The sequence below is a fragment of the Vitis vinifera genome, chromosome 5 (genome assembly GCF_030704535.1).
Source record: "Vitis vinifera cultivar Pinot Noir 40024 chromosome 5, ASM3070453v1".
In the NCBI taxonomy this organism is placed as follows: domain Eukaryota; kingdom Viridiplantae; phylum Streptophyta; class Magnoliopsida; order Vitales; family Vitaceae; genus Vitis; species Vitis vinifera.
In genome coordinates, this window is record NC_081809.1 from 24,773,173 (window position 1) to 24,796,485 (window position 23,313).

A 23,313-nucleotide genomic window follows, 5' to 3' on the forward strand; every position below is an offset into this window, starting at 1 on the left:
CTTTATTTCACTTTATTTTAAAAAAATTACTTTTAAAGAACAACTTCCAAACGACTCATACATTGTTAACAACAAAAAATTGTTTTTAAATCATATCATCAACCGAGCTATTATATGTTCCCTTTTTTTTTCTTGTACTTCACCTTCTTAATTTGATTATGGTTATATTTAAATTGAATCAAAATATGCAATAAATAAAATATAAGAGCATTAAACAAAGTAAAATGATCAAATGATGAAAATAAAATTAAGAAAAAGGAAAACCAAAAATAAAAATAAAATAATAATGGTAATAATAAAAAAAAATGTATATGCACAAAAACAAAATTAGAAGTCTACATTCTCCTCCAGTCAACCCATGAAAAAACACACAATGCAAGGATCAAGGATCTATTGCTACATCAATATTAACTAATTGTTAATAAATGAAAATTGATAACCATCAAACCATGATAAAATTAACTTATACCTTTATATACATCATCAATCCACCTAATAAATTAACAATTTTAAATAAACTGACATTTTTAGTATGAGATTCAAATATATAAAAATATTTCAACTTCAATTAGAATATTTTTAAAAAATAATAATAAAAATTAAAAAATTAAAAAAAAAAAAAAACACCTTCTCCATATAATTGTACATAGCTCTAGTATCTAATGTTTACCTCTTCAACAAGGTGTTTTGAGTTTTATACAGAGGATTACATATACTGCACCAGCTTCTTTAATGTCCAAGAAACTCACTACCCATTTCCCACCTTCTCTCTCTCATGTGGAAACAAAGCCTTTCGACATTGAAGACATTTGTTTATTTAAGTTGACTCCCTTGTGTTACAAGTCTTTCAAAAAGAACTAGCCTACCAGTGTTCCTCTTAGAAAAATGGTGGAAGCAGTCCATTGTCTCTCACAGACAAAAAGAAAAAGAAAAAGAAACTGATGGTATTGGGTGATCAATATGTGGTGGTCACTGTAAGTTGGCTTTCAGAGGAAAATACATATATAAAAAGAGAGGAAAGGAGAAAAGACGTCAAGGGGGAATGTTCATAGAAAGAGAAGATGAAGGTGGTGAGTATGAATTGGGTTGGAAATTAAAAATAAAAATGAGTATTTAAAGTGAATAGGAAGGACAAAATGATCAGGGAAAGACTTAGTTTTACTTGTTAGTTCCCAGATTTCCTTGCAATTGTGAGTTTGTTACTAAGGCCGCCTCCACTCAGTCCTTTGCTGTTCGCGGCCGGCTTCATCTTGGCAGTATGAAATGGCTATTGAGTTTCGTTGGGGGCATGGTCGCCTACAGCTTCCTGTAAGAACAATTAAAATTTGATCAAGTCTGCAATATCATCTCCCCTTTTGTGATCCTCCTAATATGACTGATTATTAAATATTTATGCGTTAATAATTATTTCGGGAGTTGTTTACTTTTATTCATCATCCTCCAGCATTATATTGATATTTTGCCCGAGTTTTTTCTTCTTCTTTTTTTCCTTTGTTTAGTTTATATGTTCTTGTTCGGATTGAAAAGAAAAATCCACACGTCGTGATAATTATTAAGATATGTTTAATTAAGATTTGTGTGAAAGCCTTTCTGTTCCGTTGCCCGCAGAAAAATGCTGCATGAATACTCTAGTAGGAAGGAAAGGGAGGAGGCGTGGAGGATGATGGCAAAGGGTAGAAATGAAGAAGCTAAGGAGATGAGGCATAGAAACTCTACGATGAAGATGAACGACAAACCAGCCAGGAACACTATAGATTGGGCGGAGGTAGATGACACAGAAGATTTGGTGAAGATAGTCTTGTCGAGGATCATAGAGAAACTCTGTGTTGTGTGTATTCAAGAACCAGCAGTTTTCGTTGGAGTCGAAGAAGAGGTCCAATGGATCCAAAGAGAGTTGATGGACTCTCGGGTAAAATATAGTTATGCGCCAGAGCAATTAATGGATGTTGCCTATGATTTTGAAGATGTGATTGATGACCTTATACTCAGATCAGCCGCAAATCAAAGGAGAATAGGAAACTGGGAGAGGTGCCTTTTGGTAATAAGAATTCACAAGAAGCTGGAATTGATCAAGTCTAAGATCCCTGATCTTCCTCGTCTCCCATATATCGAAGCAAAAGCTGCCTGCCCCTTTAACTACAGTATTGAAGAAATAGTCTGGTCAGACATCTTCTTGATACATGGTCAGAGTGTGGCAAACACGGTTGTTTCCCCAGTGGAAGAGAAGGTATCAGCTCTGCTAGCTCAGGAGGCAATTCATCCCTATACCAAGAAGAAGGCCATGCGGGTACTAGACAAACTCAGGTCTCTGAATGGTTTTCTCAAAGGCTTAGAATCAGTAGAATTAGATGATGGTGGAATGGTTTGGATGGAGGAGCTGTCCCATGTTTGCCTGTCTGCTGTGGTAGCCATTGAGGACTTCATCAACAGAACACAACAGCTCACGAAAAGAAGTTGGATGGGACCTTGCAAGGGATTTCTTTCGGCTTTTGGCAAATTCAAATCTCAGGATAAGCTTGCTGTGGAGATGGACAAAATATATGCCAAGATCCAAAACCTCTCTATCCACCGGCCAACAGCAGTCAACCCACAAGGTCAACGTAGGAACCTAAAGTATACCTTGGGTTCCGCCGAGCGAATCCCACGGCAGCCAACAACGCAAGAACCTGATCTCGCCAGCTTTGGTGATGATGTGCATGCAATGATAGCACGGTTGCTTACAGATGATCAGAATTTCAGAGTGATTCCAATTATGGGTATGCAAGGCATTGGAAAGACAACCCTAGCAAATTTGATCTATAACCATAAAGCTGTTGTGGATCATTTCCCCTTTGCTGCTTGGAGGTCAGATGGCTATCGGTTTCAGCTACGTAACAAGGGAGAATTGATGCAGTCCGGTCGAAGTCAATGCAGAGTGTGGAGTAATCAATACGAGATGCAACAGTTGATACCTTTCTTGATTAATGACAGGTCTCTGATAGTTGTCGATAATTGGAATTTCTTGGTCGACGACCTAGAAATGCTTCCAGATGCATTAAATGGCAGTAGAATTATTTTGACCACTTGCGAAACAAAGCTACCTCCAAATCTCAAAATGAAGAGTGATCCTCACCCACTGCGGTTACGGACAGATGAGGAGAGTTGGGCATTGTTTACCCATGCTTTGAAATTTAGCATACCCCCAGAATTGCTAAAGCTGAAAGACGAAATTGCAAAAAGATGTGGGGGACTGCCACTGCTGATTGTAAAATTGGCGGAAGCACTCTCACATAAGGATGCAACCATTGAGGAGTGGTCCACTGCACTTCAACAATTTCATCATGACCAACAGCAACTTTGGCCCAATACCCTCTACAAGATCCATAAGGATTTGTCCTTGTACATGAGGAGATGTCTATTTTATTTCACTCTATTTCCTCAAGATTTTGATATTCCGGCAAGAAGATTGATAACATTATGGGTTGCAGAGGACTTGGTACAGCCAGAGGGCGAGAATGAAACTCCAGAAGATGTTGCAGAAAGGTGTTTGAATTTGTTGATAGCCCAGGGAATGGTTCAAGTGACAAAGAAGAAGCTTAATGGGAATGTTAAAATGGTGCGATTGCCAGAAGCCCTAAGACAATATTGGTCATCCAAAGCTCAACAAGCCACATTTCTTGGAGTTCATACTAACACAAGATCTGAGTTGTCCCTAGGCACCAATAAGATCCGTCGTCTCGTTGATCATCTTGACAAAGAAGATATCAGCTTTGACCATATTCATGGTAATCACAACACAACTTCTAGTACTTCTTTGACACCTTATTACGAAGATGTACTTTCTTTTCTGTCCTTTGATACTCGAAAAGAAAGCAAACCAGGAGAAGAAGTGGGAAACTTTCTTCGTCAAAGCATATCCAGTGGTTGCTTCCTAGTACTGCTCGTGCTTGATCTCGAAAATGTATTCAGACCAAAGTTACCTGAGGCAATGGGCAAACTTACTCGACTAAGGTACCTTGGCTTAAGATCTACATTCCTCGAGATACTTCCATCATCTATAAGCAAGTTGCAGAATGTTCAAACACTGGACATGAAGCATACTTGCATCAACACTCTTCCTAATTCAATCTGGAATCTACAACAATTGCGACACTTACACTTGAGTGAGAGTTGTCGAAGTAAACTTATCCTTCAACATGATGCAAATTTTCCTACAATCCTCCAAACATTGTGTGGGCTTCTTGTAGATGAGGAGACTCCCGTAAGAGATGGCCTAGACAGGTTACTCAATATTAGGAAATTGGGACTGACAATATCATCTAAACAAGAGGCAATAACATTGCAACTGCAGGCAGTAGTTGACTGGGTTCTAAAACTGAACCAACTCCGCTCTTTAAGGCTCAAATCTATTGATGAAAGCAATCAGCCATGGGATCTAGAGTTGAAGCCTTTAGTAAGCCTTGTGAATCTTTCTTACATTTACTTGCTCGGACGGTTAAGGAATCCATCCATTATGTCCCAATTCCCATACAGCCTCATCGACCTCACCTTATCAGGGTCAGGACTTGTAGAAGATCCAATGCAGTCACTGGATAAGCTTCCCAACCTTAGAAGTCTTAAATTGCTTGCCAAATCTTATTTAGGGAAGAACATGCTTTGCTCTTTAGGAGGCTTTCCTCAGCTTCGAGTTCTTAAACTATGGAAGTTAGAGCAACTGGAGCAATGGAATGTAGAGAAAGGAGCACTACAAGCTCTCCGAGATTTGGAGATTAGGTTCTGCAGAAGTCTGAAAATTCTTCCTGCAGAATTGCTACATAGAACTCTCTTGAAAATTGAAATTATATCTGCCCAGTAAGTTCACTACTTCATCTCTTGAAATTTGGTTTATAACCTACTTTAACATGAGATGATTGCTTGGGTAACAAACAACCTGATAAGCCATTGTGTTTTCTTTCTTTCTTTTTTTTGTTTGACTAGGGTGTGAGAAGCTGAGCGAGAAGGTTCTGGTCTACTTCTTCGTGTTGGGCTTTGCTTTCCATTTCAATGTTTTTGCTGTTGGAGCAGATATTCAAATACTCATGAGGGCAGTTCTCAGTTGCAACAATTTATAGAGCTCATTTTTTTTAATATGGTTTCCATCCCTTCTGCTCATTATTCTGTTCTACCATTGATGCTATGTTTTTGTCTTTCAAACCTTAAATGCATACTGTATTGTACTTGTTAGTAGATTCTATAACTAGTGTTTGTGAACTGTAGAATCAGGGCATCATGAACACAATGGTGTTGTGGGTGTGAATGTTATAGAATTTTGGTTTGTGATTGTATTTGGATTGAATGGAGTATTTTTTTCTTTCAGTTGATGTTTATCGGATAGAATTTAACCAGTCTGCTGGAATGCACATAGAGAGAAAATAACTATTCTCCTCTTGCCCAGATGGATGAAGGAAAGTAAGATTAATCCTCCACCTTTCTGTAGCTTATTTTGTAAGTGTATTAGATTCAAAGTCTTCAAATACGTTATATTAATATATCAAAGAAATACTTCCTGTTGCTCACAAGCTCAGATCAGAGCCCACCATGGCTTGCATGGCCGCTTACATGCCCTGCCCATTCCAATAGTTAGTCCATTTAGTCCAAATACAATCTCAAAGCTTACACCCTTTCCTTCTTTTCAATTTAGAAGAGCCTACCACTACAGATTTGGACATTGGATCATACAATATAATTATGGGGCAATAGTTACAACACCCATTTGAAATGGGATTCATCCACCTCCAAACCAAAGCTGCTGGTTATTGAAGGAGAAGAACAGAGAGTTTCTCTAACAACCTCCATCCAATGCTTCCTGACATGAGATATCTATCTCTGTCCTGCTTCCTTAACTTCAATCTGTTCCATCTGCTTCTTCTTCTTTTGGTATGGTCAGTATGGGGGTTCTGGAAATGAACAGCAGAGCTTTCACCCAAGTGAGACATTTGGTTTTGGAATCATACATTTAGCTTGTGGTTTGGGTGTTTGAAACAGGGCAATTAAAATACAGTTTCCAGAATGCCAGAAAAATTTAAGGCCTAAATTCATGGACAAGTATAGGTCAGAAACTATTGAGCTTTAAGATTTCACAGGGGAAGAGTAATATAACTGGCAACTGCAATACGTCATTCTGATATAGCTGCAGGAAGCAGCCTTTCCTGCACTACAGCCATTCTGCATGAGGCTTACTACTTTTTCAGCACTTTCAAGCCCTTAATTGGAGCTCTCCTTCATTCTTTTTCCAAAATATGCCTTGGGAGTTTTTCCCAGAGAGGAAGTACATAACAGCTAGAAACCAAGCTGTACATCCTCATCAAAAGCAAGACACTCCTGAATTATTTTTTGGGAATCCCAATTATATAAACACTGGTTCTCTATTTAGGTTATGTACAGACTTGTTAGCAGCCTTAGGTGGAGACTTTCAGGATCTTAGTGTATGTTTGGTCATTTCCAAGGCAAACATATGCTAAAATTTCAAATTGTCAAAAGACAATAACTTTTGTAAATGTCTCTTCCAATCCCAAACAGATACTTAAACACTGCAAAGTTCTTCCATTCAAATCATTTCTCTATCATTTAATTATTCTCCTCTCGAATTGTTAATTGGAAATGTACATGAACCTGAATTTGTCTTATCTTTCTGTCCTCCTTCATTTTGGGATTAATTGCAAAACAACTGTATTTCACATGTTCTGGTCCTGTATCCAGCACCATTATGACCGGTCTATCTCTTCAGTGTCCACAATACAAGGGAAATTTCTAAAATACAAAGAGGCAGAGAAAGGATCTTAATGTTGGTTCATTCAGACCTCCCAAAATTCTTCTTGCCCTCTCATGTGCTGCTGATTTGAGTATGAAGTAATTATCATAAGTCATGTTCATTAATTTCAGTACGAATCCATAAAGCCTATGAACCCCAGTACACAATTTACTTCTGATCCATTGAAGCTGTTCTTCAACTTCAAACAAAGCTTCTGGTTCTCAAAGAAGCAGAAAAGACCCTCACTCTGTCACCCTCCATATAACACACTCTGCTTCCTACATCATCATTCCGAAAATCTGTCTGTCTGTATGGTCCTTAGGGAAGTGAACAAGAAAGCTTTCACAGAATAGAGCCTTTGGTTTTAGTACCACAAAGTTTAGGCTGTGAATGAAACAAGAGCAATAGAAATAGAGTTAAACAAAATGTCAGCAAGATTGACCTTGATTACTTGATTGTTGCCTGCAAGCACATGGATTATACTCTGCCTTCTTAGCCATGCAAGGGCTAAGCTGCTTGCAATTTAAGACTGTTAATAAAACTTGAAGGGAATGAGAATGTCCTAGTTGATAAGGTGATGTAGGACAAAAGACCATTTTACTTTCCTTATTAACAATATATATATATATATATATTGGATTCTTTTGCCTAGGACAAAAGAGAACTGCAACACAAAATACAATAGACATCCAATTGTTGATGATCAAAGGAGAGAATTACAACCTTGTTTAGCATTCGACAAGCTGAGCTCAAATTTATTTCTTTAAGCTTGGTTAGAGGTTGTGTCCTCAACTATAGACTGTATCTGAAGAATATGATATTGTGAGTTAAAAAAAAATTAATCCCAAAAAAATAACATATATTATCTGCTTCCCACAGCTCCGAAGCTATCATGTCTGCTGAACAATCAGAGTATGATTAATTGCAATACCAAGCAAAGGAAGACCTCTACTCTGATAATAAGGAAGACTAAAGCTTTTCAAGCCCTTTGTCTCCACCCTTTAGCAAGGGCCCATTGGTGACAGTGATACAAGAAACAACAATAATTGTATCATTTGCATGATGCTTTCCACTTTTTCAACGCTTTCAAGTGCTTATTTGTAGATCTAATTGTAAGATTTTAAGACTTGCAAAAACAAGCAATCCCTTATTCTGAATAAATCTTGGGAGGAGGCTTTCAGAGTGATTGAGGTTGACCTTGCATTCATGTAAAAATTTTCAAAACCCAATTTAATCCACACATCTATTTGGTGAACAGAAAAACTCTCATTTCAATGCCTATTTGGAGTATTTGTCATTTGAAGGAGAGTACCGGCTGTGAAACATAAAATGTGTGACATGCTTAACATGACATATAGAAAGTGTTTGGCAAGAAAATGTGAATTATATGACATACCTTGCCACCATGTACTTAACATTGAAGGTTACATTAAATTTGAAACGAATCATTTAAACCATAACAGTAACAAATACAACCGCAATATTTCTGAATATGGAGGTGACAAACTATCCATTCTGAGACATTAAAGGATGCCAAAAATTAATAACAAGTCGTGACGGCTGTGAGACATTGGAGTAATTTGCAGTCATTGACATTATTGTATCATCCATTTTAAGAATAATGTAGTTGAAAGTTATCAAATATTCAAGCAATCACACAAAATAAGCTTTGGCTAGAGAAAGTCTCAGACAATACTAAAATTTAAAAATAAGTTATTGCAACCAAATGTTACAACAAGAAAACACTATTCAGCGTTTGTCTCCTCTGTCATCATAATAAATATTATGCTCTATTACGTCTTTGTTAAATTAAGTTCAAAAGTTACATCCAGAGAATTGATGGTGTAATTCATCTTATCTAGATATGTTTTAACAATACCTTCCATTTACATCATTACCAAAGTTAAGACAAATCATATTTTCTTGCATTAGCTTTTGGGAATCCACAATAATAAACACAAGTTCTCTCTTTAGACTATGTCTAGGCTCGTTGGTGGCCTTCTGTGGGGCCTTTCTAGATCTTCGTATATATTTGGTCCATCTCCGAGACAAGCTTAGGCTGACATTTAAAATTGTCAAAAGTCAAAACAACTTTCCTAAAGGTCTCTCTTCCAATTCCCTTTTAAGTTGTTTCCTTCTATTAATGAATATCCCAATGGCATCCAAAGCAGATACATAAACACTGAAAAGCTCACCCATTTAAATCATTCTTTTATCATCTAATTCTTCTAACTCTTTCACTCTTAATCAATCCTTTAAACAACTTAATTTTTTTTCCCATAATAGGACTATTTTGCCCCAAAACTGTATTTTAGCCCCCTGTAACTTTCTGAAAGAAGAAAAAACAAATCAAAGAAAAATAAACAAAAACCGACAAGCCCTCTATAAAAGACCTAACAATAACAAAGGGAAGGATCTTCATAAACAAAACTAAGAAAGAATTGCAAGAAGTTGATTACTTGAGCAACTTCACCAACCAAAGTTGTTGATTCCCCAAGGAGCAAAATAGAAAGTTTACCTATCACCCTATGTACAATGCTCTCCATATACCGGTTCTACTTCACCATTATCAAACTGTCATAGCCCTTTTTCTTCTTCTTCTGGTATACTCACTGAGGATTTTGGAAATTCCAAAGCTTTCTCACTAATGATGCCTTTTTGTTTTGGAACAACAAATTTAGCTTGTGGCACGGGTGAATGAAACAAGGCATTTAAACTATATATACAGTTTACAGAATGCCAGCATATATTAAGGCCTAAATGACAAAAGATAGCCCCCAATTACTCAGATGAGGTTAAATTTTGTGTGTCAATTTGTCACGCCCCAAAACCCACTCCAAGGGCATGACGGTCATTTCACACTTCAAGCCCAAAAGCTCAAAGCGGAAACAACACAAACATTCATATTGTAACTGAAAATTTACCAATTACCAAATTCCTATTCAGAATAGTAGAACAAAAATTCTAAAATCTCCAAATAATAATTTTTTTTAAACTAACACATCAAACCAAGTGTTATTATCCAAATAACTCCAAACTCAAATAATACTAATGGAAAACAAATTTTAACATCTAAACAATGCTAAAAAATAAAATCATTTCATATCAAATACAATTCAATTGTTTTCACACTGGTTATCAAATAACAAGTGTCCATTTAAGTGGGACTTTACAAATAGGTGGTTAGCCTCAAATGTTCCTTTTAAGGTGGACGGAACCAAATACTACTAGTACTAGTAACCTCTAACCAAACCCTTAGAGGTTAGGGTCCAAATCAATTACATTTCCCACCATGAAAATGTAAAGATCAACTATTATATCCCATTGACAAGAGCCAAAAAGTCAACTATTATATCCCGTTGACAAGGGTTGAAAAAACTAGAGTCAAATTCTTTATTTTATTTATTCCAACTGACAAAAGTAGAAAATCCCCAAGTATTTCGATATAAACAAAATAAATGTTATAACACATTTTTTTCATACAAAAATATATTTGATCCATGCTTAAAATAAAAATTAACAATTACACATTTCAAAAAACATATATATATATATATATATATATATATATAATTTTTTTTTTTACAAAATCTGTATTAATTTCCCTTACCTCAAAAGAAGTCCTCAAAAACTTTGGAGAAAAATAATTCTAGAAAATCTACTCTTCACCTAACAAAGTATAAGAGAAATAACCATTATTATTTATCTAAAATTATAGATTTGACAATCCTAAAATTTTAGATATTCAAATTAATGTTTTTAATTATGAAAGATAATTTAATCTATTCCTATTTAGAAAAATTTATAAATTTCTAATTCATATAAAACTTAAATTTTATTTTCAATTTTTTTTTTAGGACATGACATAATTTAATTAAACTACAATTTATTTCACTAATTAAATTTTATGCTACTTATTAATTTAATATTTATCATTAATCTAATTATAATACTATAATTTAACTAATTTGTACTTCACCTCATTTATTATACATAATTATTTCTACCACTTTCATATTTTTCTAAACACAACTACTATTAACACTCACACAATCCATGTATAGTGCATGCCTCATTATTATTATCACTTTCATCATTCTTCTATCTTCCCGTTCTCACACGCATGCAACTCTTTTTTTTCATCATTCTTCTATCTTCCAGTTTCCACACGTATGCAACATTTTTTTTTTTTTTGCTATTGTGACAGTTTCAAAACCTATTTATTATTATTACACACTATTAGAAATCACCCAATACATTGAAATCTTATAATTTTTTTTTTCACTCCCACATATAATAATATATTTATTTACTCATTTAATTTTTGAAATCCATTGCTTAGATCTATTCATCTAAGAAATTTTGAATTTCCCTATTTTCATCAATAAAAAAACCTATATTTCTAATTTCAATATTTTGACCTAAAAGTTTTAAAATAAATTAACCCTAGCCTAAATCGAAATCTTCCAAAGAATTTTTTTTTTCATCTAAAAACTTAAGATTTCCCAATTTCCAACAATAAATTAAAAAAAATTCAAAGAATAACTAGCGTGTTCAGAACTAACTAACAAATATAATATATTAATTTAGGGTTAGAATCTTACCTGAAAAAATCTGAACTTCAAACTCTAAACCTCTAACCCTTGAGCCCTACGATCTCCAATTATCTAATTCTGGTTTATAGAGTTTTCTGAATAAAGAAGACAAAAGGAAAATGTAATTTATACCTAGGATTTTTAATTGTAAAAGAACTCTTTCACCCTTAATGAATTTAATTAATTACTTAATTACTTTATAAATTACTATTTTTCCCCTAGATTAAATTTTGGGGTGTTACACGATTTCTTTTCTAATCTCATATTTCAAGAAACTTAACAGATAGAATTAAATAGGCTAGAAAATGGATGCTTGCTCCAATCCAAGACAAATTCTCATATTGTGCATGGCTGCTTTGTGACAAAACTCAGGAGCCTTCACTGCTTGTCACCCCAATGGATTATTCCTTTAATTTACAGTTTGTTGCTTGACTACAGGTTAAGGTGAGGGGTCGTCCCTTATATATTGTTGGTCCTTGGTTCTTCTATTGCTTCCCTTATCCATCAATCTATCTATACAACTATCTATCTATCTATCTACAAATATATATATATATATATATATATAGAGAGAGAGAGAGAGAGAGAGAGAGAGAGGAAGAGCAAAATCTTTTTCTTTGTTCATATCAGCAAAGCTTGCAGCTACTTTCCTAGAGAGTTTGACAAAATATTGGGATACCATAGAAGAAACAAAGGCAAAAACTATGTTAATTTTGGTGATCAAATGACTGGTAGCCGATGATACGATTGACTGAGAAAACCATGGCATATGTTATCATCAAACACTATGGAAAAGGAGAAGGGATAATTTGGGAGTGTAAATAATCCACACACTTGAGAATTACATATTTCAAATTTTTCTTTGAAATTTAGCTTTAAAATATGTTATTCTCAAGTGCAAAGTGTAAAACTAGTATTTATAAGCTAGATTGTCTATTGCTGAAACTAAATTATGATATATTTATTTCATTTTGTGATTCTCCTATGGACTTTCTTATTATTTTAGGGTAGAAAAATATTTTTCTTTTCTTACAATAGGAGGTCAAGTTTAACTATGTACATGATTTAATATAGTGAATGAAGATAAATTCTTTCTTTCAAGGTAGTGTTTTTTTTTTTACTTAATTCTAAATAAAATTTAAAATTAAACAGTACTTAATACTTAACAATATGAAATTATTTGTTATTTTTTAATATATTCTATTAAATATTAAGAAGTAAGAAAAAAAAAAACCAATACTCACTTTAGTTATGGTAATTCACTTTTAGCATTGAGAAAATACCAAATATTTATTTTTTTCATTTAATAAAAAAAATTAAGAAATAATTAATAAATCAAAAAAAAATTAAAAAAATATATCATTTGAAATTTGCAAATGAGTTACTTTCAACAAAAATTAAAAAAAACAAACATCTCCTTAGTTTATGGAAAGGTCATGAATTTGAATCTTATTACAGTTCAATACTCTTGTATATTTATTTAGAAGGTGTATTGAGTGTTGGATGTTATCAGGCTTTAAATTTTAGCTCAATATGTTTTTTATATATAATTAAACCATTACGGATGGTTTAATTTTTTTAATAAATTGCACAAGTACAAGCAATTAGTGACTTAAACATAATTTGTTCTCTTCAGATGTTATAATGGTGTTGCAATCTAATTTGTGCGTAATCATTCCCTAGTTTCTAACTATAAAATTTTCTTCGATTGTGCAAGAGGATGAGGAACAGAATTTGTGTAAGGTGAGGTTAAGCAAAATTTCCCATTAGTTTATTGGACATTCCAAGATGATTTTCATCACTTTCCTCTTGTTTATGATCAACATGGCCCTACACAATTAAAAAGTAAATAGTCATTGGATAAAATATAAAAAAAAATTACTAATAAAAAGCTAAGTGTTCGTGTGGATATACTTCCTATTTTCTATTTTTAAAAACCAAAAAATAATATTATTATTTTCAAAGTGTTCTTGTGAATAATGTTTCTAAGAAAAGTTTAATGCACTAATATATTATTGATGTAAAAAAAAATTGTATTACAAATATTTCGCACAAAAATCAGTTCAAATAAATATGTATATGTATTTTATTTGGCTTGTTAAGTAATTTGTGGACATGACCTAAGTTATGAATCATATAAGTCATTCCTTGATCAATATGGAATATATTACTCGTCTTGATATCCTTTCTAATATTCTTTATATCATCTCTCATTTTTCATATCACTTTTCATATATGATCTCTCACATTTTTTGTATTTATTCTCACATTTTATTTATACTCATTCTTATATTCTTTATACTCTCTCACACATTTCATATACCTATTTTTATATTCTTTGTACCTCTTCTTACTTTTTTCACACCTTTTATTATAAGATTCAACCATCTCTCACATTCTTCATATTTTGTCTTATATTCTTTGTAAATCATCTCATCACAGTCTTAATTTTTATTTTCATATTTTTTGTACGTTCTTTCACATTCTTTACACGCTTACAAAAACTATTAATGGTTGCATATTCAAATATTATTTGACATCAAATTTTGACTTATTGAATTTATATTTATATTTATATATATATAAAAAATTAGAGTCGAAACCACTTAGATTCTTTCTTTCAATATCTTCATAAAGAAACACAAATCTCTGATTTCTATATTTTCTTCAAGAGATACAAAATTTGATCTTAAAATTTAATGGATAAATTTTTATACATATATAAAAAAGGTGTTTTGAATTTTATAGAGAGAGAATTTCTCACTTTGTCCAAGAAACTCACTACCATTGTGGAGACATTTAATTTGTTTGTTTATGTTGACTCTTTGTGTTACAAGTCTTTCCGAAAGAGCCTACCAGTATTCCTCTTAGAAAAAGGGTGGAGCAGTCCATTGTCTCCCATAGAGAAAAACAAAAACAAAGAGGAACTGATGGTATTGGGTGGTCAATATATGGAGGCCACTGAAAGTTGGCTTTCAGAGGAAAGTATATACTTTATATACATACATAGGGAGGAAAGGAGACAAGAGGTCAAGGGGGAATGTTCTTAGAAAGAGAAGATGAAGGTGGTGAGCGTGAACTGGGTAGGAAATTAAGAATTTTAAATGAAGAGGACGGAGAAAATGATCAAGGAAAGACTTGGTTTTACTTGTTAGTACCCAGATTTCCTTGCCATTGTGAGTTTGTTTCCAAGGCCGCCTCCACCTCAGTCCTTTGCTGTTCGCGGCCAGCTTCATCTTGGCAGTATGAAATGGCTATTGGGTTTCGTCGGCGGGGGCATGGTCGCCTACAGCTTCTTGTAAGAACAATGAAAATTCGATCAACTCTGCAATATCATCTCCCCTTTTGTTATCCTCCTGAAATGACTGTTATTAAATATTTATGCGTTAATAATTTCAGTTATTGTTTCCTTTTATTCATCATCCTCCAGCATTATGTTAGATATTTTGTTTTTCTTCCCACATTGGTTTAGTTTCTATATGCTTGTTCGGATTGAAAACAAAATCCACATCTCTTGATAATTCTTAAGATATGTTTCTGTTGCTTTCCCCACAGAAAAATGCTGCATGAATACTTTACAAGGAAGGAAAGGGAGGAGGTGTGGAGGATGATGGCAGAGGGTAGAAATGAAGAAGCTAAGGAGATGCAGCATAGAAACTCTCCGTTGAAGATGAACGACACAATAAATTGGGCGGAGGTACACGACACACGAGATTTGGTGAAGATGGTCTTGTCGAGGGTCATAGAGAAACTCTATGTTGTGCGGATTCAAGAACCGGCAGTTTTGGTTGGAGTTGAAGAAGATGTCCAGTGGATCCAAAGGAAGTTGATGCGTGTTCGGGTTAAACCTAAATATTCCCCTGAGGAATTAATGGACGTTGCCTATGATTTGGAAGATGTGATTGATGACCTTATACTCAGGTCAGCCGGAAAGCAAAGGAGGATAGGAAATTGGGAGAGTTGCCTTTTGATAATCAGAATTCATAAGAAGCTGGAATTGATAAAGTCTAAGATCCCTGCTCTTCCTCGTCTCCCGATCATAATAGCAGCAGGTGCCAACCATGATAGCTACTTTGAAGAAATGGTCTGGTCAGACATCTTCCTATCACACGATCGGAATGTTGCAAACACAATTGTTTGCCCAGTGGAACAGAAGGTAACAGCTCTGCTAGCTCAGGAGGTAATTCATCCCCATACTAAGAAGAAAGTCATGCGGGTGCTAGACAAATTCAGGTCTCTGAATGATTTTCTGACAGGCTTACAATCAGTGGAATTAGACGCTTGCGATATGGTTTGGATGGAGGAGTTGTCCCATTTTGCCCTGTCTGCTGTGACTGCCATTGAGGACTTCATCAATAAAAAAGAACAGTTCACAAAAAGAAGTTGGATGAGACCTTCCAGGGGATTTCTTTTTGCTTTCGGCAAATTGAAATATGAGGATAAGCTTGCTGTGGAGATGGACAAAATATATGCTAAGATCCAGAACCTCTCTATGCACAGGCCAACAGAATTGAGTAGACAAAGTCAAAGTAGAGACACAGAGTCCACCGTGCGAATCTCACCACAGCCAACGACGCAAGAACCTAATCTCGCCAGCTTCACTGATGATGTACATGCAATGGTAAAACGGTTGCTTACAGATGACAAGAGTTTCAGAGTGATTCCAATTATGGGTATGGAAGGCATTGGAAAGACGACCCTTGCAAAGTTGATCTTTAACAATAAAGATGTTCTAAACCATTTTCCTTTTGGTGTTTTGACGTCTGCTGGCTATGAATTTCACCTACGTGACAAGGAGAAATTGATGGACTCCAACCTAAGTCAACTAGGAGATGTGTGGAATTATCATGTTGAGTTACAGAGGCTGAAAGCTTTCTTAATTGATAAAAGGTCTCTAATAGTTCTGGATGATATTCGTATCCCATTCTTAGACCATGTGTTAAGAATACTTGCAGAATCATCAAACGGAAGTAGAATGATTTTGACTACTCACAAAATCAGTTTACCACCAAATTTCCGAACGATGAGTGATCCTCACATACTGCGATTACGAGGAGATGAGGAGAGTTGGGCATTGTTTACCCATGCTTTGAAAAAGAGCATACCCCCGGAATTGCTAAAGCTGAAAGACAAAATCGTAAGAAGATGTGGGGGTCTGCCACTGCTGATTGTAAAATTGGCAGAAGCACCCTCACACAAGGATGCAACCATTGAAGAGTGGTCCACTGTACTTCAACAGTTTCATCATGACCAACAGCAACTTTGGTCCAACACCCTCTATAAGATCCATAAGGATTTGTCCTTGTACATGAGGAGATGTCTATTTTATTTCACTTTATTTCCTAAGGATTTTGATATTCCAGCAAGAAGATTGATGGCACTGTGGGTTGCAGAGGATTTGGTCCAGCCAGAGGGCGAGAATGAAACTCCAGAAGACGTTGCAGAGAGGTGTCTGAATATGTTGATAGCCCAGGGAATAGTTCAAGTGACAAAGAAGAAGCTTAATGGGAATGTTAAAATGGTGCCATTGCCAGATGCCCTAAGACAATATTGGTTATCCAAAACGCAACAAGCCACATTTCTTGGAATTCATACTGACACAAGATCTGAGTTGTCCCTAGGCACCAGCAGGATCCGTCGTCTTGTTGATCATCTTGACAAAGAAGATGTAAGCTTTGATCATATTCATAGTGATTACAACACAACTTCTACTTCTTTGGCACCTTACTATGAAGATGTGCTTTCTTTTATGTCCTTTGATACTCGAAAAGAAAGCCAACCAGGAGAAGACTTGGGAAACTTTCTTCATCAAAGCATATCCAGTGGTTGCTTCCTAGTACTGCTCGTGCTTGATCTTGAAAATGTATTCAGACCGAAGTTACCTGAGGCAATTGGCAAACTAACTCGACTAAGGTACTTTGGCTTAAGATCTACATTTCTCGAGATACTCCCATCATCTATAAGCAAGTTGCAGAATGTTCAAACACTGGACATGAAGCATACTAGCATCAACACTCTGCCTGATTCAATCTGGAAGCTACAACAATTGCGGCACTTATTCTTGAGTGAGAGCTACCAAAGTAAACTTATGCTTGGACAGGGTACCAATTTTCCTACAATCCTCCAGACATTGTGTGGGCTATTTGTAGATGAGGAGACCCCGGTAAGGGATGGCCTAGACAGGTTACTCAATATTAGGAAATTGGGATTAACAATGTCATCTAAACAAGAGGCAATGTCATTGCAACTGCAGGCAGTAGTTGACTGGGTTCTAAAACAGAAACACTCCGGTCTTTAAGGCTCAAATCTATTGATGAAAACAATCAGCCTTGGGATCTAGAATTGAAGCCTTTAGTAAGCCTTGTGAATCTTTCTTTACATTTAATTGCTCGGATGGTTAATGATTACTACTCAAAAAGTGCTATTTGATAGCCTTTAATTAATCCTTTTTATCACTTTTGAGTAGTAGTTTAGGCCTTTTAACTCAATTGGCATGTTAAGGATCCTTTAAAGCAATTTTGATCACTTTGTGCAAGTTTTGGTGTTTTTGTTAGTATTGTGATCACCAAAGCAAGTCAAGAATGAGGAGAGCTATGAGGAATCTTGGGCAAAGCTTAGAATTCAATTGCCAAGAGTGAATCCGGATTGCAAGGAGAAAAAGCAAAGAGAATCTGCCATGGAGCATATTCTTGATGACAGTCGTAGCAGCCACTTTTGGAGCACTTTCTGAAGTCTAAATGATGCAAGCTATATACCATTTCAAAGCTCAGGAAGTCAACAATCCAATGCTTCAAACGGTGCGCGATTTGGAGTTGAAACGAAGAAGTTGCAGCCATTACAAGCCAGTCACTCTGAAGTGCTGCGGAATCAACCTTTTGTTGCGAGAATTTCGCAACACTTTTGTACAGTAAGGTGTTTCTCCTTCTGACGATGCACGAACCATGCCGCGAGAAGGGAGCTGGAAACTTCAAGGTGGAAGCCAACTTTGCAGCCTGGTGAAGATAGCTTGGTCTTGCGAAATAATTTCGCAGCCCTCTTGGGTGTCTGCGAAATTTCGCAGGCACCACTTTTCTCCTGCGAAATGGCTCCTGAAGCCTCCCGAAGCTTGCTACCGACATTGGGAGATATTTTCCATTAGATTTTTGTTGTCTAAATCCCAAAATACTCCTTGTAAACCACCAATTACATGATTCCTTAGTTTTTAAGTTAGTAAAAAGACCAAATATCAGTGTAAGAATTAGTTTTATATTGCTTTAATATAAATACCTCTCGGGAGCCTGTTCTCAGGGAGGAGTTCCTTCTGTAAACGTTTGGTAAGCTAGTAAAGGTCTTTTCTTTCTACTGCCTTACCTTCTCACTTTGTATTTTCATTTTATTTCTAAGTTATGAATTCTCTGAGGAGTTTTCCCCAGAGAATGAGTAACTAAACCTCCAATTCCTTGGAGCTAAGGTTGCCGGGGAAGGTTCCAAGTGCAAGAATGCAAAGCTCTGTGGTTTTAGCTAGTAATGAAGAGGAAGTGAAATCCTTTAGTGATTTCAATGTTTTTAGTTAACTTAAAACACCTTGGAGTCACCTAGGCCAACACTTGGTAAGGCAAGTGATTTCCAACCGTGGAAATGCACTAGTTTACCCCTTGCGAGCCTCTGGTAGGTGACTTCAAGGTAGGATTTTCTGGAATTACCAACACTTGGTAAGCTTTTGGACTCTTAGGAGGCATCCATTAGTTATCTCTTGCGAGTTTGTGAAGGGAAGTCCAAGGTTAAAGATCACCTTGAATGGTAAGTGCTCGTGAGAGGCATGAACCATTGCAAGTTGCATCAGTGAGAGAATTAAAGTGAAATCTAATTGAAGGAGTCTCTGTACATCACCGGTTAGAGACTTGACTCTAAGTTGAATCTCTAATGCGAGGAAATGAACCATCTGACCGGAGCTATGTCTTTTGCATGAGGAACCACCCCAGTGAACCTAAATCTCCAAGGAATGCTTTTCTTCCTAAATTATTCCAAACTTCTGTTAAGTTAGTTAGTTTAAATCTCAACCTTTACCAATCAAAGTTTGTGTTTTATTTCTTAAACTAACCGTGAAATGAAACAAAACCAATTCACTTGGAATTGGTATCCTTGATTGCTTGCAAATCATTCCCAGTGAACGATCCTTAGAGCCACTATACTATAGTAGCTTTGTATTTGCTACCCTAGTGTATGGTGTTATAGGTATAAATTTTGTTGATCACTTCCTCAATCAAGGAGCACCAGCTGAACACAAATCAGCTGAGACACCAATTGGGCATGAGTCAAATGGCGCCGTTGCCGGGGAATGAGTGTCAAGTTCATTGTGATACCATTTTTGAGCACTTGTGATTTTCATCACAAGTTGGTAAAGTTTCTTTCACTTCACTAATTTTCATTCTCTCTTTGTTTATTTACAATCTAAGTTTATCTTTTTAAATTTAGTCTAGTTTAATTTTGCTGTTGTAGTCCTCTGTTTTTGTGTCCTCTGTTTTCATTTTTTTAGTTGCAGCTGAATACTAGTTGTGTATGCCAAAGTGGATACGAGACATTGGAGGTAGGCTTGTTAAGTGTGATACACCTCAGAAAGGAGAATTTGAAGTAATCTTGAATATCATGGAGGCTGCACCTGAAGATCAGCATAGTCACCAGGGTCGTCAAGACAATCTCAATGAATTCAGATCAATGAGGGACCGTATGCATCCACCTCGTATGAGTGCACCATCATGTATAGTGCCCCCTACAGAGCAGCTAGTGATCAGACCATATCTTGTTCCACTTCTACCAACTTTCCATGGGATGGAGAGTGAGAATCCGTATGCACACATCAAGGAATTTGAAGATGTTTGTAATACATTCCAAGAGGGAGGAGCTTCAATTGACTTGATGAGGCTTAAGTTATTTCCTTTTACTTTAAAGGATAAGGCCAAAATTTGGCTTAATTCTTTAAGGCCAAGGAGTATCCGCTCTTGGACTGATTTACAAGCTGAGTTCCTCAAGAAATTTTTTCCTACTCATAGAACAAATGGCTTGAAAAGGCAAATTTCAAACTTCTCAGCTAAAGAGAATGAGAAATTCTATGAGTGTTGGGAGAGATACATGGAAGCTATAAATGCTTGTCCTCACCATGGCTTTGATACTTGGCTATTGGTGAGCTATTTTTATGATGGTATGTCCTCCTCAATGAAGCAACTCCTCGAGACAATGTGTGGAGGAGATTTCATGAGCAAAAATCCAGAGGAAGCTATGGATTTCTTGAGCTATGTAGCTGATGTTTCAAGGGGATGGGATGAACCAACTAAAGGAGAAGTGGGAAAGATGAAGTCTCAGTTGAATGCTTATAATGTAAAAGCTGGGATGTATAATTTGAAAGAAGATGATGACATGAAAGCAAAGTTGGCAGCTATGACAAGAAGATTGGAGGAGCTGGAGCTGAAAAGAATGCATGAAGTGCAAGCTGTTTCTGAAGCACCAGTGCAAGTGAAGCTGTGTCCCAATTGTCAATCATTTGAACATTTGGTGGAGGAGTGCCCTGCAATTTCAGCTGAAAGGGAAATGTATAGAGATCAAGCAAATGTTGTTGGACAATTTAGGCCCAATAACAATGCTCCTTATGGAAATACCTACAATTCAAGTTGGAGGAATCATCCAAATTTCTCATGGAAGGCCAGAGCAACTCAATACCAACAGCCGGATCCACCATCTCAGCAATCTTCAAGTATTGAACAAATAATAGCTAATCTCAGCAAGGTAGTGGGAGATTTTGTGGGAAAGCAAGAAGCCACCAATGCTCGAGTGGATCAAAGAATGGACAGAGTTGATCAAAGAATGGACAGAATGGAGAGTATGTTGAACAAAAGAATGGATGGAATGCAAAATGATATGAATCAAAAATTTGATAACATCCAATATTCAATCTCCAGGCTTACAAATTTGAATACACTGCAAGAAAAGGGAAGATTTCCTTCTCAACCTAACCAAAATCCCAAAGGTGTCCATGAAGTAGAAAGCCTTGAGGGAGAATCATCACAGGTGAAAGATGTCAAAGCCTTGATCACTCTAAGGAGTGGTAAGAAAATTGAGCAGCCAACACCTAAGCCACATGTTGAGAAAGAAGAAGAGATAAAGAAAGGGGAGGAAATGGAAGATAAAGAGAGTGAGATCAGTGAAGAAAAGAAGGAATCTGATTCAACAATCAAAGCAATTCCAGAGAAAGAGCTTCTGAAGGAAGAAATGCTGAAGAAATCAACTTCTCCACCTTTTCCTCAAGCATTACATGGGAAAAAGGGGGTTAGAAATGCAGCTGAAATCCTGGAAGTATTGAGGCAAGTGAAAGTTAATATTCCACTGCTGGATATGATCAAACAAGTTCCAACGTATGCAAAATTCCTAAAGGACTTGTGTACTATCAAAAGAGGGTTGACTGTAAACAAGAAAGCCTTCTTGACTGAGCAAGTAAGTGCAATCTTACAATGTAAGTCTCCTTTGAAGTACAAAGACCCTGGAAGTCCTACCATTTCAGTCATGATTGGAGGAAAGGTAGTGGAGAAAGCCTTGCTAGACTTGGGAGCAAGTGTGAATTTGCTTCCATACTCTGTCTACAAGCAACTGGGCCTTGGAGAGTTGAAGCCAACAGCAATCACTTTATCTTTGGCAGATAGATCAGTGAAAATTCCAAGAGGGGTAATTGAGGATGTATTAGTTCAAGTAGATAATTTCTACTATCCTGTAGATTTTGTTGTTCTTGATACAGATCCTACTGTAAAGGAAGCTAATCTAGTTCCTATCATCCTTGGAAGGCCATTTCTTGCAACTTCAAATGCAATCATCAACTGTAGAAATGGGCTTATGCAACTCACTTTTGGTAATATGACACTGGATCTAAATATTTTCTATATGTCTAAAAAGCAAATCACTCCAGAAGAAGAAGAAGGACCAGAAGAGTTATGTATAATTGATACTTTGGTGGAGGAGCACTGCAATCAGCATATGCAAGACAAGTTGAGTGAAAGTCTTGAGGATATTGAGGAAGGTTTTTCTGAATCTCCTATTGGGCTTGCTACTCTACAAAGTTGGAGAAAGATAGAAGGAATTCTACCTCTGTTCAATGAAGAAGAGGAGGCAGCTGTTGAAAAAGAAATTCCAAAACTCAATTTGAAGCCTTTACCTGTGGAGCTGAAATATACATATCTTGAAGCAAATAATCAATGTCCTGTTGTGATATCTTCATCTCTGACCAGTCATCAAGAGAATTGTTTAATGGAAGTTCTCAGGAGGTGTAAGAAGGCAATAGGATGGCAAATATCTGATTTGAAAGGCATTAGTCCTTTAGTTTGTACTCATCATATATATATGGAAGAGGAAGCAAAGCCAATTCGTCAATTTCAAAGAAGGTTGAATCCTCATCTACAAGAGGTGGTGCGAGCTGAGGTGCTGAAGCTACTTCAAGCAGGAATCATTTACCCTATTTCTGATAGCCCTTGGGTGAGTCCTACTCAAGTGGTACCAAAGAAGTCAGGGATCACAGTGGTTCAAAATGAAAAAGGGGAAGAAATTACTACACGCCTCACTTCAGGTTGGAGGGTGTGTATTGATTATAGAAAGCTGAATGCTGTCACCAGGAAGGATCATTTTCCATTGCCATTTATTGACCAAGTGCTGGAGAGAGTCTCTGGACATCCATTCTATTGTTTCTTGGATGGGTATTCAGGGTATTTTCAGATTGAAATTGATTTGGCAGATCAGGAAAAGACCACCTTTACATGTCCATTTGGAACATTTGCTTATAGAAGAATGCCTTTTGGGTTATGCAATGCACCTGCTACATTTCAAAGATGCATGTTGAGTATTTTCAGTGATATGGTGGAGAGAATTATGGAGGTTTTCATGGATGACATCACCGTATATGGAGGTACATTTGAGGAATGCTTGGTTAATTTG

General features: G+C 36.1%; 2 protein-coding genes across 2 annotated transcripts; both read left to right on the forward strand.

Annotated features, from left to right (window-relative positions):
* Positions 1-948: 948 nt before the first annotated feature.
* On the forward strand, positions 949-5,267 carry LOC104879490 (probable disease resistance protein At1g58602). Its single transcript, XM_010652355.3, has 3 exons — positions 949-1,308; positions 1,609-4,830; positions 4,957-5,267. The coding sequence occupies exons 1-3, from the start codon at positions 1,259-1,261 to the stop codon at positions 4,961-4,963; spliced, it is 3,279 nt and encodes a 1,092-aa protein (XP_010650657.3). The 5' UTR covers positions 949-1,258; the 3' UTR covers positions 4,964-5,267.
* A 9,707-nt stretch (positions 5,268-14,974) lies between these two features.
* LOC104879486 (putative disease resistance RPP13-like protein 2) lies at positions 14,975-17,662 on the forward strand. Its single transcript, XM_010652349.3, has one exon. It carries the CDS (start codon positions 14,975-14,977, stop codon positions 17,660-17,662), a length of 2,688 nt encoding a protein of 895 aa, XP_010650651.3.
* The last annotated feature ends 5,651 nt before the right edge of the window (positions 17,663-23,313 follow it).

Coding starts and splice junctions, on each gene's coding strand:
- LOC104879486 (XM_010652349.3), top strand. CDS start 14,975: ATGGCAGAGGGTAGAAATGAAGAAGCTAAGGAGATGCAGCATAGAAAC.
- LOC104879490 (XM_010652355.3), top strand. CDS start 1,259: ATGAAATGGCTATTGAGTTTCGTTGGGGGCATGGTCGCCTACAGCTTC. Junction 1,309..1,608: donor ATGGTCGCCTACAGCTTCCT/GTAAGAACAATT, acceptor CGTTGCCCGCAG/AAAAATGCTGCATGAATACT.